This window comes from Symphalangus syndactylus, chromosome 21 (genome assembly GCF_028878055.3).
Source record: "Symphalangus syndactylus isolate Jambi chromosome 21, NHGRI_mSymSyn1-v2.1_pri, whole genome shotgun sequence".
Lineage (NCBI taxonomy): Eukaryota > Metazoa > Chordata > Mammalia > Primates > Hylobatidae > Symphalangus > Symphalangus syndactylus.
Window position 1 is genome coordinate 6515100 of NC_072443.2, and position 18918 is coordinate 6534017.

The 18918-nt window shown below is 37.8% G+C and overlaps 1 protein-coding gene across 2 annotated transcripts in view; it reads right to left on the bottom strand.

Annotated features, from left to right (window-relative positions):
* Window positions 1-17602, bottom strand: part of CHMP2B (charged multivesicular body protein 2B) — a 29758-nt gene extending 12156 nt beyond the window's left edge. Inside the window, exons 1-2 of one of the 2 annotated variants that reach the window (XM_055259719.2) lie at window positions 17284-17602; window positions 2824-2915 (exon numbers count right to left, since the gene is read on the bottom strand). In XM_055259719.2, coding sequence (XP_055115694.1) covers window positions 2824-2915; window positions 17284-17317 — 126 coding nt within the window. In that variant the 5' untranslated portion in view covers window positions 17318-17602. The remainder of the gene's footprint in view (window positions 1-2823; window positions 2916-17283) is intronic. The other variant, XM_063630527.1, reaches the window with a different exon arrangement.
* Window positions 17603-18918: the final 1316 nt, after the last annotated feature.

The following is an 18918-nucleotide window of genomic DNA, read 5'->3' on the forward strand; positions in this document are numbered from 1 at the left end:
GTTTAATAATCTACCCACAATGAAAATCTTCACTCACAGATGACTTTACTGATGAATCCTATCACACATTTAAGGTAGAACTACACAAACCCTTCCAGTAAGAAAAGAGTATGGGACCCTTGCCAACTCATGCTATGGGGCCAGCATTACTAGGCCAGTGTTATTACCCCGATATCAAAATCAAATAAAAACACTGCACTGCTGCCTGGGCAATAAAAGTGAAACTCCATCTCAAAAACAAACAAACAAACAAACAAAACCCACTACACAAAAAGAAAACTACAAATCAGTATATTTTATGAACACAGATGCAGATATTCTTAAAATTTCGGCAAACTGAAAATACATTAAAAAAAAACATCATTACCAAGTGGGATGTGTCCCTGGAACAAAAGGTTGATTCAACTTTTGATAATCAAAGTAATTCACTGTATTGACAGACTAAAAAAGAAAACCACACAACTATTTCAACAAGTACAAAACACTGCTGAGGAAAATTGAAGATCTAAATAAATGGAGATCTAAATAATGGAGAGATATAATACCTTCATAGGTTAATGTTAACTAACATTATGTTAATATGTCTTATGACACAATGTTAATATGTAACTATTCAACGTAATCCCAATCAAAATCTGATCTTTTTTGTAGAAATTGATTTGTATTCTAAAGTTCCTATAGAAATGCAAAGCACCTAAAATAGCCAAAACAATTATGAAAAAAGAAGTACAAAGTGGAAGGATTAACGCTGTCTAACTTTTAGACTTACTTTAAACCTTTATTAACAAAAATAATGTGGTATTAGCTTAAAAGCAGTCATGTAAATCAATGGAATAGAGCCCAGAAAGATGCCTACGTTTGGACAGCTGATTTTCCCCAAAGACGACAAGGGACAGTGTCAGCAATAATTATGTTGAAACAACCGACTTTCCATATGCAAAAAGTGAACCTCTACCCTTACCTGACACCATACTGAAACTTAATTCAATATGGTTCACAGTTTTAAATGTAAGAACTAAAACTGTAATATTTCTAGAAGAAAACATAGGAGAAAATATTACTGACTTTGGGTTAGGCACTCGTGGCTAGTACACTAAAAGTAAGTAGTACACTAAAAGTACTAATCACAGAAAAAAGGATAAGAAATATTAACAACTCCACTCTTATGTATACACGCTAATTGTGACAAGTAGACAGAAGATCTGCAATGACACAGAAGACTTAGAAAACACTATCACCAATTTGACCTAATTGACATTTGTAAGAAACTCCAACATTGAAAAAAAGAATAAAAGAATAAAAAATTGTACTTGATCAAAATAACCCAAAAAACCCTTTCATTCCTCAAAAGATGCTTAGGAAAATGAAGGACAAGGTTAAGAACTTAGAAATAATATTTGTACAACATATACTTAATAAAGCATTTGTTTCCACAATATATAAAAACCTATTGTAACTAAGTAAGAAAACAATTTGACGAAAAAATGGGTAAAATATTTGAATAGACACTCTGGCAAACAAAAGATAACTAAATGGTAAACAGGTATATAAAAAGATGCTCAACATCATTAGTGATTAAGAAAACGAAATTTAAAATGACAACGTACTATACACCCACTAAAATGGCTAAAATTAAAGACTGTCAACTCCAAGTATGTGAAACAACTGTAACTTTCATACATTGCTAATGGAAAGAGAAAAACATCACAGGCACTCTGCAAATTTTTCAGCACTTTAATTTTAATTTTTTAGCAGTTAAACATACATTTACCCTATGACCCAGCAATCTCACTCTCAGGAATATACCCAAGAAAAATGAAAACCATGTTCACAAAAACTTTGATTGAATGTTTAAAGCAACTTTATTCAAATAACCAATACCTGGAAACAACTCAAACGTCCACTGGCTGGTAAACAGATAAACAAATTGTGAAATATTCAAACAATTGAATAATACTCATCAATAAAAAGTAATTAACACTAATGCATGAAACAGCACTAATTAACCTCAAAATAATTATGCTGAGTGAAAGATGCCATAAAAAAGGAGTTGATATTATATGATTCCATTTATATAAAATTCTAGAAATGAAAACTAATCTACACTGACAGATCAGTATTTGCTTCACCAGGAAAAAGGGAGACAGGCAGGGATGGGTAGGAGGGATTTCCAGGGGCATAAGGAAACTTTTAGGGAAGACGTATGTTCATTACCTTGACTGTACTAATGGTTTCATGAGTTTATACATATGTCAAAACCTATCAAATTGTACACCTGAAATATGTACAGTTTATTGCATGTCAATTATCCCTCAATAAAGCTATTTTTAAAGATTTGAGGCAACATACACATGAAAACATAGCATAAAGAATATTTAAAAATGAACCAGACCAGTGTATTATAAAAGTACATTCATTGTCAAAGACACAATGATCTTTAAAATATCAAGCAGGACTCCCATGAGTGAATGTAATTTTTAAAATAACCTTCCTTTGTTTTCCATGACTATTTCGTCTTCGCTGTTAACTAAGAAGGCAGTTCTGTCTTGAGCAATCTTTCTTCTTAGATACTCATGACTCTCACAAACTGAAGAATAATTTGGATTCTATAATCAACAGAATACACAGAATCCCAATAACAGTCAGCAGAATGACACAATAAACAAAGGTAAGCAGAAGATACAAAAATCATTAACTGTCATTTCTTAGTTAAGTAAATCACTTACCACCTGCCATGTGCCTTCTTCTTAGTTAGCTAATTATTCCTACAGTAATTTCCAAATTTGTTTGAAAAGTTAAACTGAAATTTAATGTTCTACTTACCAGCTGTTTTTCTTGTTTCTCTAAAGCTGCTCGATCTCTGATTATAGCCCTCTGTGTACCTCGTAACTCTCGGTTCTGTTCCTTTATTACATCTAGGGGAATCACAAAAGAAACCTAAATTTATAGATTGTAAAATTTTCAATACCATTTAAAATACTGGATTCACAGATCATGATTTAAAAAAATCTTATATTGGCTGGGCGCGGTGGCTCACGCCTGTAATCCCAGCACTTTCGGTGGATCACCTGATGTCAGGAGTTCGAAACCAGCCTGACCAACATGGAGAAACCCTGTCTCTACTAAAAATACAAAATTAGCCGGGTGTGGTGGCGGATGCCTGTAATCCCAGCTACTCGGGAGGCTGAGGTAGAAGAATCGCTTGAACCTGGGAGGTGGTGGTTGCGTTGAGCTGAGATCACGCCATTGCACTCCAGCACTCCAGCCGGGACAACAAGAGCAAAACTCCATCTCCAAAACAAAACAAAACAAAACAAAACCCTTAGATTTACTAGATGTCAAAAATTTTTTTTAAAAAAAAATTAAATATTAAAACCTGAATTATAAATATTAATAAAATATAAAGAATTGACAGTAGGTGAATGCAAATATGCTACAGTCTGAGATTTAACCAAAAGTATTACATCACAATAAAATATTCCCCTAGAGAACGATTAGTATACAGTGTTTCATATAGCACATATATATGTCACACACACACACCCTTTTCATGTTTCCTTACTCTAATACTATATGAAATTCAGGAAGGAAGACAGGTTATATGTTTATTAAATCTGTTTGGTTTTCTGCAGTAAATATTAACAGAGTGAAACACCAGACTTTCCAGTGAGGCAGATCTGGATTTGAATCTCACCTCAGCCACTTGACCATCACGATTATACCTTGGAAGAGTTAGTTAATACTCGAAACCTCAGCTTTCTTTTTCATAAGAAAGGACAGTAAGGAGTAAATAACATACAAAGCTCTGATAACGGCAAGTATCCTCTCAATTATAGTATCTTTCTAATTTATCTGAATTCATTTGGATTCTTTAGACCTACCTTTTGAAGAATTAAAGTATTACTCTAGGCCTGATGCACTGTAATCTGGGTTAGTTGTTACTAAACAGTGGTTTCTTCAAAAGATCAGATATCAATGTCAATTCTTGGCAACCCTGATCTCTTGTCAGAAATTTTGTTAAGTTACATACATTATATAATTTAATGTTCATATAATGCTATGGAGTTTCTATTATTTTATATATAAGAAAACTGAATGATAGGAGGGTTAAGTGACTTGCCCAAAGCCACATAGGTAGGAAGTAGTAACACCAGATTTGGTTGGATCAACCATTCTGTCTCTTGAACCAGTGATCTTAACTACTTCACTAGGCTAACTTTTTAATAAAGAGATTTAAAAACAACAACAACAACAAGAGAAAGAACAGTCTCTTCATCAAATAGCACTGGGAAATCTGGACATCCACATGAAAAAGAATAAAACTGCACCTTTACGTCACACTGTATACAAAAATTAACTCAAAAAAGATCAATAACCTAAATGTAAGAGCTGAACCTTAGAACACATGGAAGTAAATCTTTATGACCTGGGATTTGACATTACATTCTTAAATATGACATTAAAAGCATAAAGAACAAAAGAAAAAAAGATAAATTGGACTTGGTGAAAATTAAAAATTTTATGCATTAAAGGACACTATCAGGTGAAAAGACAACCTATAGAATAAGAGAAAATATATGCAACCAATATATCTGATAAGAGTTTGGTATGCAGAATATATAAAAAATTCTTATAACTCAAGAAACAAGATACAAACAACCCAACTTTTAAATGGGCTAAAGGTGTGAGCAGACATTTCTCCAAAGAAGATATACAAATGGCCAACGAACACATAAAAAGGGTGCTCCACATCATTAGTCCTAAAGAAAATAATACTACTTCGCATGTATTAGAAAGGATAATTTTTTATGAAAGGAAAATAACAAGTGTTAATGAAGATGTGAAAATTGGAACCCTTGCATATTGCTCGTATGTAATGTATGTATGTTGCATATTGCTCGTATGTAATATATGTAATGAATATAAAATGGTTTGGTTACTGTGCTTAACAGTTTGGCGATTCCTCAAAAAGTGAAACATCAAATTACTGTATGACCTAGTAATTCTACTCTTAGATATCTACCCGAAAGAAGTTAAATCAGTATTCAAACAAATACTTCTACGTGAATGTTCACAGCATTAGTAACATTAGCCAAAAGGTGGAAATAACCCAAATGATCACAAAGAGGTGCACAGATAAACAAACTGTGGTATATAAATACAATGGAGTATTATGTAGCTATCAAAAGAAATGAAGTACTGATACATACTACAACATGCGTGAACCTCAAAAACGTATGGTAAGAGAAGATGCCCGATAGAAAGGGTCACAATTTATAATTACATTGATATGAAATATCAGAGGTAAATCCATACAGACAGAACAAATGGGTACATGGCAGGGGCTGGGGAGAAGAGACAATGGTTAAGTCACTGCTTAATGGGCACAGGGTTTTATTCTGAGGTGACGAAAATGTTTTAGAACTAGATACAGGTGGTGGTAACACACCATTGTGAACTGCTTAATGGGTACAGGGTTTTATTCTGAGGTGACGAAAATGTTTTAGAACTAGATACAGGTGGTGGTAACACACCATTGTGAACTGCTTAATGGGTACAGGGTTTTATTCTGAGGTGACGAAAATGTTTTAGAACTAGATACAGGTGGTGGTAACACACCATTGTGAACTGCTTAATGGGTACAGGGTTTTATTCTGAGGTGACGAAAATGTTTTAGAACTAGATACAGGTGGTGGTAACACACCATTGTGAACTGCTTAATGGGTACAGGGTTTTATTCTGAGGTGACGAAAATGTTTTAGAACTAGATACAGGTGGTGGTAACACACCATTGTGAACTGCTTAATGGGTACAGGGTTTTATTCTGAGGTGACGAAAATGTTTTAGAACTAGATACAGGTGGTGGTAACACACCATTGTGAACTGCTTAATGGGTACAGGGTTTTATTCTGAGGTGACGAAAATGTTTTAGAACTAGATACAGGTGGTGGTAACACACCATTGTGAACTGCTTAATGGGTACAGGGTTTTATTCTGAGGTGACGAAAATGTTTTAGAACTAGATACAGGTGGTGGTAACACACCATTGTGAACTGCTTAATGGGTACAGGGTTTTATTCTGAGGTGACGAAAATGTTTTAGAACTAGATACAGGTGGTGGTAACACACCATTGTGAACTGCTTAATGGGTACAGGGTTTTATTCTGAGGTGACGAAAATGTTTTAGAACTAGATACAGGTGGTGGTAACACACCATTGTGAACTGCTTAATGGGTACAGGATTTTATTTTGAGGTGATGAAAATGTTTTAGAACTAGATACAGGTAGTGGTAACATACCATTGTGAATGAATGTACTAAATGCCACTGAACTGTTCACTTTAAAATGGTTAATGTTATACGAATTTAACTTCAATTAAAACAACAAAGCCAAAAATCCATATCTTTTTTAGGATAATTATAGTTATTCTACAGTTATAATAGTTACAGTTAATAGTTACTATAGTCATATTATTGATAAAACTAATCAACCACCATTACTTTCTGAATAAAAGCTAAAATAAGATGTCAAAGCTCCTATATCCTACCTACGAGACATCTATCTTATCTCCTTTGCTCATTCTGTTTCTCAATTTTATACTGGTGGGCATCTAACACTTAGAATTTACCAATGAGGTATTCTACATGTTGTTTAAGTACAGGAATATGAAACCATAGCACATCTCTAACAGAGATAAAGAAGAAGGGGGCTTTCTCTCCTGCCACCTTTCTTCTTCTAAAATGAGTGAGACTTGATGGGAAACATACATTTTATTTAAAAGAGAGAGCATGGATGATCCACAGATAAATATATTTGGGAAATGTTGAAACTGAAAAAAAAATTAAACACATTTCTTTGCTTCAACGCTTCTGGGAATGTTTAATACATGGGAATGTACTGTCAATCCTTAAATGGAGAATATATCATAGATTATTGATCAAATGTATTAAGAACTGTTTTTAAGAAATACCTATTAGTATTTCCTAGATACTAGTGTCCCCTAGAGCATGGATTGGAACATGCTGTATTAGTTTGCCAGGGCTGCCACAACGAAATATTGCAAAGTAGATGCCTTAAACAATGGAAACGTATTTTCTCACAGTTCTGATGGCTGAAAGGAGTCTAGGTGCCAGCAGGTTTAATTTTTCCTGAGGCCTCTCTCCTTGGCTTCCAGATGGCCACCTTCTTGCTGTGTTCTCAGCCTTTTCCTTGTGGATCTTTCTCTTCTTCTAAGGATAGCAGTCATTGAATCAGGGCCCCATCCCCAAATATAGTCACATGAGTGGTCAGAGCTTTGTCATATGAATTGTGGGAGGCAGGGGGGACAATTCAGCCCATAACACACATCTTTCCTCAGACATCTATAGACCTACCCCAAATAACAAAAGTGCTCTCATTTCCCTGTCTTTCAAAGGAATCATGAACCTCTTCATCTGCAACACTCAAACACACCCGATCTTCTTTTGGACTTACTTCCCTATTCTGTCAAAGCCAATGGACTGATATAAAAAACATTTACCACTTACCCCACTGTTTCCATAGAAAATGTGCTCTAAATTTTAAAGTCAAATAATAAATGAACTTCCGGAGTACAACCCCTTTGTGTACTAAGGACTCCCTAAACTCAACTAGTATAAGATGAATTGTCAGTATCAGATGGTGGTTTTGTTTTGTTTTGTTTTGAGACGGAGTTTCCCTCTTGTCACCCAGACTGGAGTACAATGGCGCGATCTCGGTTCGCCTCCCAGGTTCAAGCGATTCTCCTGCCTCAGCTTCCCAAGTAGCTGAGATTACAGGCATGCGCCACCATGCCCGGCTAATTTTTGTATTTTTAGTAGAGACGGGGTTTCACCATGTTGGCCAGGCTGATCTCAAACTTCTGACCTCAGGTGAGACACCCGACTTGGCCTCCCAAAGTGCTGGGATTACAGGTGTGAGCCACCACGCCCAGTGGTGATGATGGTCTTTTTTTTTTTTTTTTTTGAGAGGGAGTCTCGCTCTGTCGCCCAGGCTGGAGGGCAGTGGCGCAATCTCGGCTCACTGCAAGCTCCGCCTCCCGGGTTCACGCCATTCTCCTACCTCAGCCTCTCCGAGTAGCTGGGACTACAGGCGCCCGCCACCACGCCCGGCTAATTTTTTTGTATTTTTAGTAGAGACGGGGTTTCACCGTGGTCTCGATCTCCTGACCTTGTGATCCGCCCGCCTCGGCCTCCCAAAGTGCTGGGATTACAAGCGTGAGCCACCGCGCCCGGCCGTGATGATGGTCTTACACAAGCTACAACAGTACTGCTCAGAAAGACAAGCCACTATACTCAGAAGTTAAATTGTGGCCAGATAATTGACAGAGGTGCACAGCAACTGCTGAAAGTTAAGATCTAAAATTCTATCTACATACATTTTTTTCATTACAAGGCTGATATAATTAAAAATATAAATTTGGTCTTTGTCCTGGGTTCCTGGCACAGAGGGCCTAAAACCCTTGGAATTTCCTGAATGATAGGAATGTCTTTTGTTATTCACAACAAGCTTCTTTGTACCATATCTGAGTACATGGGGTAGGTGCAGGAGGCAGCTGATAGCCTCAGAATGAGGTTGGTCACCAGAAAGACCAAACACTTGATGAAAGGGTGGGAACTTTTAACCCCACCCCCATATGTCAGGAGAGGTGGGTGCTTGAGATTAGGTTATTAAAAAACCTTAACTAAGAGATTCAGAGAACCTCTCAATTGGTGAACACACTGATATGCTAGGAAGATGGCACACCCAGAGAGGGCATGGGAGCTCTGTCCTCCACCCTAGACCCTTGACCTATGGATCACTTCCATTTGGCTATTACTAATAGTATACTTTAAAATAAACCAGTAACAGTAAATAAAGCACTCTGATGAGTTCTAAGAATTGTCCTAGTGAATTATCAAAGTTGAAGATGAAGTTGTAGGAAAACCTGGTCAGTCAGAAGTACTGGTGGCAACCTGGGTCTTTCAAGTGGCATCTAAAGTAGGGCAGTCTTCTGGGACTGTCTTTTACCTATAGGGTCAGCCCTAACTCTAGATAATTACTGTCAGAACTGAACTGAATTGCTGAACACCCAATAGGTGTCTGAGAATCAGAGTCAAGGCTAGATATAGCCATCTTTACTGAAAAACAAGTATTATTACATGAGAATTCAACAAAATATGCAATTGAATTAAAACAGTTTGATTTCACTTTTCTCGATTTAATGTAACTATATGTATCATAACAGTCACTGTATATCATAAAAGGAAAAATAAAGAAATTAACTACTGCATATTCCACAGCCTCATAGTTGTTAATAGGCCTATTAATATTTAAACAGTTCTAAGCTATAAACTCAGAGCAGCTAATGTTACATACTAAAACATAATCACAACACTTTAAAACATATTATGGTAAGTAGGAAAAGACAATAAAACATATTTCCTTACGAGACAATAGAAATATACTATAAAACTAACAAATTTCTCTTTTTAAAACAATATATTAAATCCACATTTAATAATTTGGTCTTCTAGATAATTCAGAAGGAATAATATGAGAACAGTCTGAGGCAATTTTAATGTTTTTACAGCCAAATTTATTATCCACTAGATTTATTTCTTAGTAGGTATGATTCCATCCCAAGATTACAATCTCTTTAAGAGAAGGGGATACATATATTTATTTATTTGCTTGTTTGTAGTCCCACCTTTCTTCATGCAAATAGCATTGCAATATATCACACTTACTAGCGATCTATGGGAGTACAAACATATACATTGAAATACGAAAGGATTCCTCTTACAGGCATATTTAACACGTCTTTAAAATGTAAAACAAATCAGTTGTCAAAAAAGATAATTTAACAACAGTAAAATCTGAAATATGATAGGTAGCTTTCTACAGTGGAAATGTGGAACACTGAAATAATTGGCTATTTTCCTTATAACTTGCTACTTTCCTCATTTTTCAATGTGAGGCAAGATCATGACAGAAACATGTACAGGGTACTGTTGCCACCTAAGAGAGATGGAGTGCTTGACTCCTGTCTATCCTCTGCTTCTTTCTTCAGGCAGATAAAGGCACGCACTGAATTCTTCATTCTCTAGGACTTCATCTACCTTGTGGTTTGTTGCAAAGACATCATAATAGGTGGTAATAGAAAACTTCACACTGTAAAAATGCCAAAGGTACATGGACATGATATGGTATATTCTCTCTCTTACCATTCAGTGAGATAAAAAGGGTCTGGAAGCTTGATTCATCCACCACCCTCTCTTCGCCCGTGCCCAGCACACCACTTTGAAAAGGCCATCCAGGCCGGCTCCACTCTGGGCATTAAAAGCCTATCTCAAGTCTTGCAGGTTCTTCCTGCTGAAGGAAATACACAGGTCTACAGTAGAGTGATAAGATCATAGACTTAAGTCTTGGACTTAAGAGACACAGGTGTTTCTGCCTTTTTTGGTTCTGAGTCAATATGGTTTATCTGCTCACAAAAAATAAAAAGTCAAAAAATAAAAAATAAAAACAAAACAAAAAAGGTCTCCCATGTGGTCCAGTCTAGCTCACCAGAATTCTCTACTTGGGGTTTGAGGCCAAGCTCCAACTTGAATCATGCCTGTCCTCCCTACCATTAGTTTAGATATAATTTGTACATTTGAGGATAAAAGCAAAAAGTAATTATGAAGTATAAATATGGACATTCATTAATTTGTGAGTAATACTATTTAAAGTGTCTTTCTTTTGGGGGAAGGTGGGGAGCTATCTCAAGTTTGCAAGGCAGTTCAGGATGAATGCCTCAAGAATGCTGGGACAGTATGCAAATCACCACCGGTCAGCAGGATTCAAGCTGATGTATAGACAAGTAGCCACTATACTGTATGCTGTGTTTTTCACTATAAGGTCATAACAGACTTTTTAATCTAATAAGCCAAATTTCCTACTATTAAATGTATTCCTTTTGAGAAAATACATTTTTATCTATGTGATTTTATTGCCTATCAGTTACTCTAAACCTAATCATCATATCAATTGAGATAGAAACAAAACGTTCCCACATCCTACTTTATAATCTCCATTAACTGGTTTTAAGGTATCAAGATCGCCAGGGAAGAGGTAGCTTCTACTTTAGACTTTACCTGCAAGCTCTGTAACAGCTAGTGTCAGTGGGAACAGTGAGCACTGTGACACTGGTAACAGCACTGGACAAACCCTGATTGTGCTATGGATATAAGAAAAGCCCAGAGTGAGCGTCAATTCAGCTAACTAGGCATGATGGAGCTTGCCAATGAACAGTAAAGTGAAAAGAAGTCCTGGCTATGTGAGGATGTTTCATCTCGACTTGATGAAGAGAAAAACACTGTAAAAATATGACAAACTCAAAAGCTAAGGCATTAAAAATAAATATTAAAGGTCACTATCTAGAAAGTTCTGGTTCTAGGAACAAGATTTACTCAAATGCAGAAGGAAAATGACAGTGAGAGTGGGTACAAAGTAATTAGAATTTGATATGCAAACTAAATTTGCTTCTCAGGTTTTGGGAATGGTATATCTGACACTCTGGGACAAATATTATCAGCTTAACTAATCAGTTCTAATACATGGCAAAAAGAAAAAAAAAGGCAACTATAGAAAACAAAAAGAACAAAGGGGGATCATGCCAACAGCTTTATTCTGCCTCTACATCGTCAAGAGAGCCAACCGACTTAAGAACCAGGTTTAAGTAGAAAAACAGCAGGACTTGGAAGAGGCAAAATACTGAAGAGAAATTGGGGAGTCAAGCCAAGCCCTAGAGTAGCACATGCAGTAGCAAAAATAATTTTTTTCTCCTACTAGTAATTCTCAAAAGTCACTCAAGCCCTGTGGAATTCATGTGAACCAATTTATAAACATAAAAATACCAGTGGTTTTCAAGAGCTAAAAGAAGGTTTTGAGATGGGCACATGGTCAGTAGACTTTTGAGTCTCGTTTGGTCCTCAACGGCAAAGGCTTCAGTAACACCATCAATAAAACTTCAGTCCAGAAAACTGTCAAAGCACATTTTTCCTCTTAGATAAATGAGAGAATGAGAGGCAATGTGTCCTGGAAGAAAGGCCTCACAGGCCAATGGACCTGAAGATAGGAAATGGTAGCCAGAAAGGAAATGTCTGTCTTTGGTGTCATGCCGGGGATGCAGAAGTACAGAGGGAACACATTTTTCCTACAGAAAGATCTGTTCTAAAAGTAGGGAGAATGTTTTTCTAAGAAAATGCTCAGAAGAGTATACTGTGTTCCTCAATCCCATGTTCAATTATTTTTCTTTGGTATGTCAAGAATGTAGCGGTTAAGTAGAAAGTAAAATTTGAGTTTTTTAAATATCCAGAATAAGGAGCACTAAAGGGACACACAGCATCCTGGGAAAGATCTGAATTCTGCAGGTACCACCCTGAGAATGGTGTATTTTATTCTGGAATACAGAAAAAATGTTTCTGAAGGGTATTCCGTTTTATTTCCTTTTAACATCAGAAATGTGGCATCACAACTGATATATTGACAGGGGATTTATCTCAACTTAGTCAAAACCTCACAGTTTCTGAACTCTAGACAACTAGCATATACAAATATCATCCCAATGAGGCAAAAGCCAAGAAGCTTTGTTCCTCTTCTCTCTGTAGTGTTCTTCAGATTACCTCTGACTTGCACTAAAGTCCACAGTGGGTGGCAAAGTGTGGATCCAGACTCTTCTAAGCCGTTGTAACACTACTTTGGTTAGTAAATGATATTATTTTAGATATTTAATCTCTAAATTAGAAACTCTTGCAGATATATTTTCATTTCTGCTGAAGACTCTGAAGCCCCTTACAAATATGGAATGTAGAAGAGACTCAGAATAAGCATCATCCAACTTTGAAAGTGCAGGAGGGTCTACTATGGTTCTAGTGAATCCAAGTCAGAAAGAAATGCCACAAAAGGGGAACACAAGGAGTGAGGTACTTCATAGAGACTTTGAGAAGAAATAAACCTAGGATAGTTCAGCTTAGCTAGAGGAAGAGAAAAAGGGAATTCTAGGCATAAGGGCATCAAAAGCAAAAAATATGTCAGGGTGAGAAAGAGTATGGGAGATAACAATGAACAGAAGAACAGTGCTGCTGGACACTAAAATGTCCAGAGACGTGACTAGAAAGAAAGGGAAGGGCCAGTTCAAGGAGAGCCATACATGCATTATTAAAACACTCACAGTGGATCCTGTTGGTGCCAGAGATTTCATAAAGGGGTTTACACTGAGGAGTAACATAGTCAGATTTAGGTTCAAGTTACAATCACATACCCAACTTTGTGGATGAAGGATTTAAGGGCTATGAAGCTACAGGAAAGAAAAGCAAAAAAGTGATACCGTAAAGTGCAAGGTAAGTAGGATCTGAATAGAGCAAAGAGTTGCAGACACAGAGAGGAAGATCCTATGTGTCCAATATTTAAGAAGCGAAAGAAGCAGGACTTGGTAATTAGTTGATGGTGGAGGGCAACATCAAGCACTGTCAACCCGGGAAGAGGATACCTCAAAGGAAATGATGATGAGTTCTGTTTGGGATCTTGAGTTTGAGGTACTGTGAAACACCTAGGTACAGATACTCAGCAAATTGTTGGACAACTGGCCTGAAACTCAAAAATACATCTAGAGACACAAATTTGGGATCCATCAGTACTTAAGTTATAATTAAAATAGGAGTAAATAAGATCATGCAGGGAGAGAATGCAGTTAGAACGGTGGTAGCGTAGGATGGAACCAAGAACACTAACATATAATGGGTAGGTTTAAGAAAAATAAAATAAAATAAAATAAATATGGAAAGGAGAAAGAAAGGATTGGTCAGAGGAATTTGAGGAAAATTAAGAGAGTGTTATGTCTTGGAAGTTAAGAGAGGGAATTTCAGAGAATAAATTAATTATCAGGATCAAATGCAAAACATAGGCCCAAGAGATGATCACTAGTAATGGCCATTAGATTTGACAATCTAGAAGTTACCCATGATCTAAGCAATATCTCATTACATGGCATGCAAGGCAAACTGCTGTAAGGTGGGGGAGGCAGTCTGTTAAGTAAAGAAGTGCAGATAAGACATCACTACTCCTTCAAAAGGTTTAGATGAAAAGCAAAAAGAAACTGGCCATACTTTCGAAGAAATGCTGTATTCAGGGAGAGTCAGGAATGGGTTATTTCCAGTTCCATCACCATTAGTAAGTAAAGTTCTACCACTAATTCCAAAAGAAAAGTCTGGTTCCAGAAAGAACGTAAACGTTGCATGGTATCTACCAAAAGTTGAGAATTCCATGTGCTTGATAAGAGCAAAATTAAACTGTGTCATGTATCAATCTCTAATAAGAAAAAAGTAATAATAATACTCAAAGGGATGAGGTCCTAGTTCTGACACTTAATAGCTGTATAATCTTGAACACATGACTTAGTCCTTTGCTTTTCTCATTTTATAAGGATGTTATATGAGTACTTATAGGTTTTATGAGAAATAAGATACTGCATGCACAATGCTTAGTACAGTGTTGGCTTAGTCAAATTTGTCTTTACTGAGGTTAACAGACAAAAATTATATAGTGTTTAAAGAACTTCACTTTTAAGCATGTTCAGTTGTGCATTTGTGACAAGTCCTAGTGGGATCCTGATTTACAGGTTCATAATTAGCTTCCGTAAATAGGTCACTATTAATCTACAAAGGGGGAAAATAAACACTGTAGGTAAACATAATACACTACATATATGTATATCCTTACACAGGTAAAAGGAAAACCAAGTAGTACTCAACTGTAATTTCAAATTCCAAAGAATCCTTCCCCTCTCTTGAGGTATACCTCTCATTAATTTCTTTAGCAAAGTATACACTGCAGAGACTTGTTCATCTTTGTGTCAAAAATGAATTAAACATAACTCTGAATAGTCATAAGTGCTGTAATGTTGTCTTCCTTTTTAATTTACATGTGCAGTAGTCTTTAATGATACAGTATATAACTCTTCCAGCCAATCCAAACAGAAAAAAAGATTCAATTATTCCCCAGATCTATAGGCAGGTACGTATTTCCCTTATATATCAGAATTTCATTACTGCTGGAACAGATTTAAAAGTCAGCATACAACAAAAGAGCTCATGATCAATTCAACGATCTGAGAGAAATAAAAATACATTAAATTTCACATTCATAATATACAGCCTCATTACCAAGAAGAATGCTGTCACCTTTTAGACAAAACAAAAAAAACCTTCCTTTCAATAAAACAGGGAATAAAAAAAGTAAAGCTCTATAGCAAAATAACGAAAATACAGATCTATTTATTAAGATGTCAGTAAATGATTGGAATTGACACAATAATGTAAGAAAACATCAAGTATGCATCTTGGTAGTTTATAGTAAATGTACCTGCTGGCCAAATTTACATTTGGAAATTGCACATATGGTTAATGTAGTGGCATAGTTCCTAGTAAGAGTCCTTAAGACTTTCTTTTACAAATAAGTCTATTCAGCAAAAACATTATTTCTTGGAAGAATTAACTGCAAATGAGTATACAGTTAAACACTCAATGCACATCCCCATTGTCTTTTTTTTCTCTCCTCTACACTTCAAGTACAATAGTCACTAGATTTCCAAAAGCACCAGGAAGCACAGAACTGAGATTTACGTCTTTTAAAATATTTGACAGGTATTAGGCGATTAAAACTAGTATGTTTGGCTTTTATTGTTAAAAAAAAATTAACTCTAATTGTAACATCACAGTAAGGGAGATGAAACCACTTTTCCTCCATTTAGTAAATTCTCACTTTATAAAACTAAACAACAAAAAAACCTGTAACTATATAAAACTCAAGCAAAAAGAAAATAAATCGTTCCCCCACCCCCACTCCCTGGAGTACTGTAAAATAAGTGAAGCTCACAACAGTGGCAGCTAAAACACTGAAAAAATAAAGTGCCATATTAAAGCACTTTAATTAAAGCACTTTAAAGCAGCATTCTCACGAAAAGCACACATAAAATCCATTTCACATCATTGTACCACCTTATATACCAAGTTGGTAGTTATTCCAGGTATTGCAAATGGTACTTAATAAAAAGTCAATAAATCAAAAAAAGTTCAGTCACCCAGAGTAAGGAAAAATGTATTATGTCATCTGATAAATTAGAGGTAAAGTAGATTATGTGTTGAAATGAAGAGTACAGCACGGCAGAGATGACTTCTTTGTTATCCTCCCCAAAATAATTTTGCTGGCATTGGAATAGTCAACACAAAGGAATGAAGGAGTTACTTCCAGGTCTGGACTGAGCACCCTATTTGTACCAATCACTGTCTAGCTACCACTGCTCCTTTTGTGGCAGAATTAGACCTTTACAAAGAAGTGATTCTTTGGTTGAACCAGCAACAACCTAGACTAAACATATAATGGGGAATGCAATTTTTGAATAACTTGAATGAGTTTAATTCCTGGTAGCAGTCAATGAAAACATCAAGTGTTATATAAACACATTATAGGCATCGCATATGAGCACCATAAAACTTGTACATTCCTTTACATTCACTTTTTTCCCCTCTTAAGATGATACTAAGCTAAATGCGGGAAACAACACAAGTATCTTTACATGTTAAACTTCTATGAAGACAATATATACCCCATCTCTTACTTTAGTTGGCAAAAAATAATCATAAGGGAGAAAAATCCATTATGAAAACTAAATCTGGGCACTTCCCTTGGGTTTATTTTTCTACTGGGGTTAATCAAAAAAGCATTTGTTTCACATCTCTTTACTGATGGGGTGTTCTTAAAGAAGCAACTGACCCAGACCCAACTTCATTTCCTAACTGGAGCCTGTTATCCCCTCCCCTCCCCATTCCGAGACTGCCAGTTTCTTGTCTGGATGCCTACAAGCAGTACATCGCCCAGCTGAAGAGCAACAATCGAAGCAGAGGAAACCAACAAGAAATCCATCAGATCTCCAAGTCTATTGACCCTCAAGTGCCAGCAGCACCCCGCTAGCCTCCTCGAAAAGCTCAGGATCCTGCTGAGGAAAACCCGAGGGTGGGGGAAGTGTGAGGATAGGGAAGCAACCAGACTGCCTAGGTGAGCCTAAGGTGAGGTGAGTCAGAAGCCAGAGGGAGGCAGAGAAGTGGTGCAGCGAGGGCGGTCACCTGTGGGACCACCTGATCCAGCCCCGCCTCCAGGGACAGCAGGCAGAATCGCAGCCAGCAGGCCTCGAAAGACACCGGGAAAACGCAGAGCTGGGCCCCTTCAGCCCGGCCTGGAACTCACCATCCACGGTTTTCTTCTTGAAGAGGGACGCCATGGTTAAAGACCGCGCCCGGGCGGCCCGGCTCGGCCCGGTCCGACTCAACGCTGGCAAAGGACAGGAGGAAAAGGACAGGACCTTGGCGGGTTCGGGGTGGCGCAGCGGAGAGACAGCAGGAGGAGGTCGGGGTCTCCAGGCAGGACCCGCGGAAGCCGTGTACCCGCAGCTACCGGAGCCGCGTCACCCGGAGCTCAGGTGACCGGGAACTAAGACACTTTTCGGAGAAGTCACTTCTAGGCGGCGCCTGCGCGTTGTGTATGGCGCCTGCGCACTACGGTGTTTGAAGCCGCGGCCGCTTTCCTCACGTCCGCGGCTGCCAGTTCCTCTTGCGCACGGAGTGGCAGTGGGGCGAGTCTGGGGCTGGCGGGGATAGGAGAGCGTGGAGCCACGGCTTCTGTGCGCGGGTTCGGTGATGACTGAGGACAGTGATCAGCCTTGCTTAGCGCGTCACCCCTTGCCCCAGGGAAAGCTGGATGAGGGATCTCCGGGCTCCTAGACTAAGTGTGGGTTGTCCCGGAACCGCCTGCACCCGCTCCGAGTTGATTTATTACAGTCCCATTGCTGTTAGTATTTTTGTTGTTGTTGTTGTTTGTTTGTTTTTACTCGAGTAAGTCTAGGAACTGGCGGAAACGTTGAGTTCCGTACCCGGTGATTGTTGGCCCCTGGAGTTCACGGTCCTTTCGGCACTGACTGGCTCGGAGACCTACCCCCACCCGCGCAGACCCCTGCGGGACCCTAGCCGTTCACCTGCCGCCCCCGGCCCCAGACTCCGACGACCCAGCGTGGGTCTCCGGGGATCTAGTGTCTAGAGTTGGGGGGTCTCGGGGACGAAGGGAAGTTTCTTAATGCTACACTTTTTGTTTAGGTTCTTGCCTGGAAACATTAAAACACACACACACACACACACACACACACACACACACACACACACAAATTTGTAGGCTGGTCTAAATGTCTCCAACTCTATTTCTTGATTTCTTGTAAATCATGAATCAGAAAGTGTCATGGCTATACGGTGATCCTATTAGAATTCCTCACAGCCCTTTATTCGGGCGTTATGTGAAAAACTGGATATCACGTTAAAGAAAAAATGTAATGAATTATTTAAGGAATCCTTGCATGTATAAAATGGAAAATACAATCTATGCGTGCGTACCTGTAGACAGTCTCTACTGTTTAAAGCAACACTACCTTCCACAGGATAAAAATAATGGTAGCTTTTTCTTTCATAAATATGATCTCTGATATGGAAGAAATCCAGCAGTGGCTAATAATATTGACACTATAACAATAATGCCAATATTATTAGCCACTTCTGGATTTATGAATCATGTCTCAAGGATTATTGAGTATTTATGATAATCAGGCCAGCCTTTCCCATTTTTTCCCCTCCTGAGATATCCAAGCCCTCATAGCCACTGATAATGCTGCTGCTGCTAAAAGTTAGCTGAGTCTGTTGAAGAAAACTTTCTTAAGAAAGACGTAGTAATGTGCAAGATATAATTGTTTTGCTTCTCCTCAAGTTATTCTTGATATGGGAAGATGAAGTAAGGAAACATTAGGAAGACATGTAAGTGAGAAGATTTAGTCTCTGCACT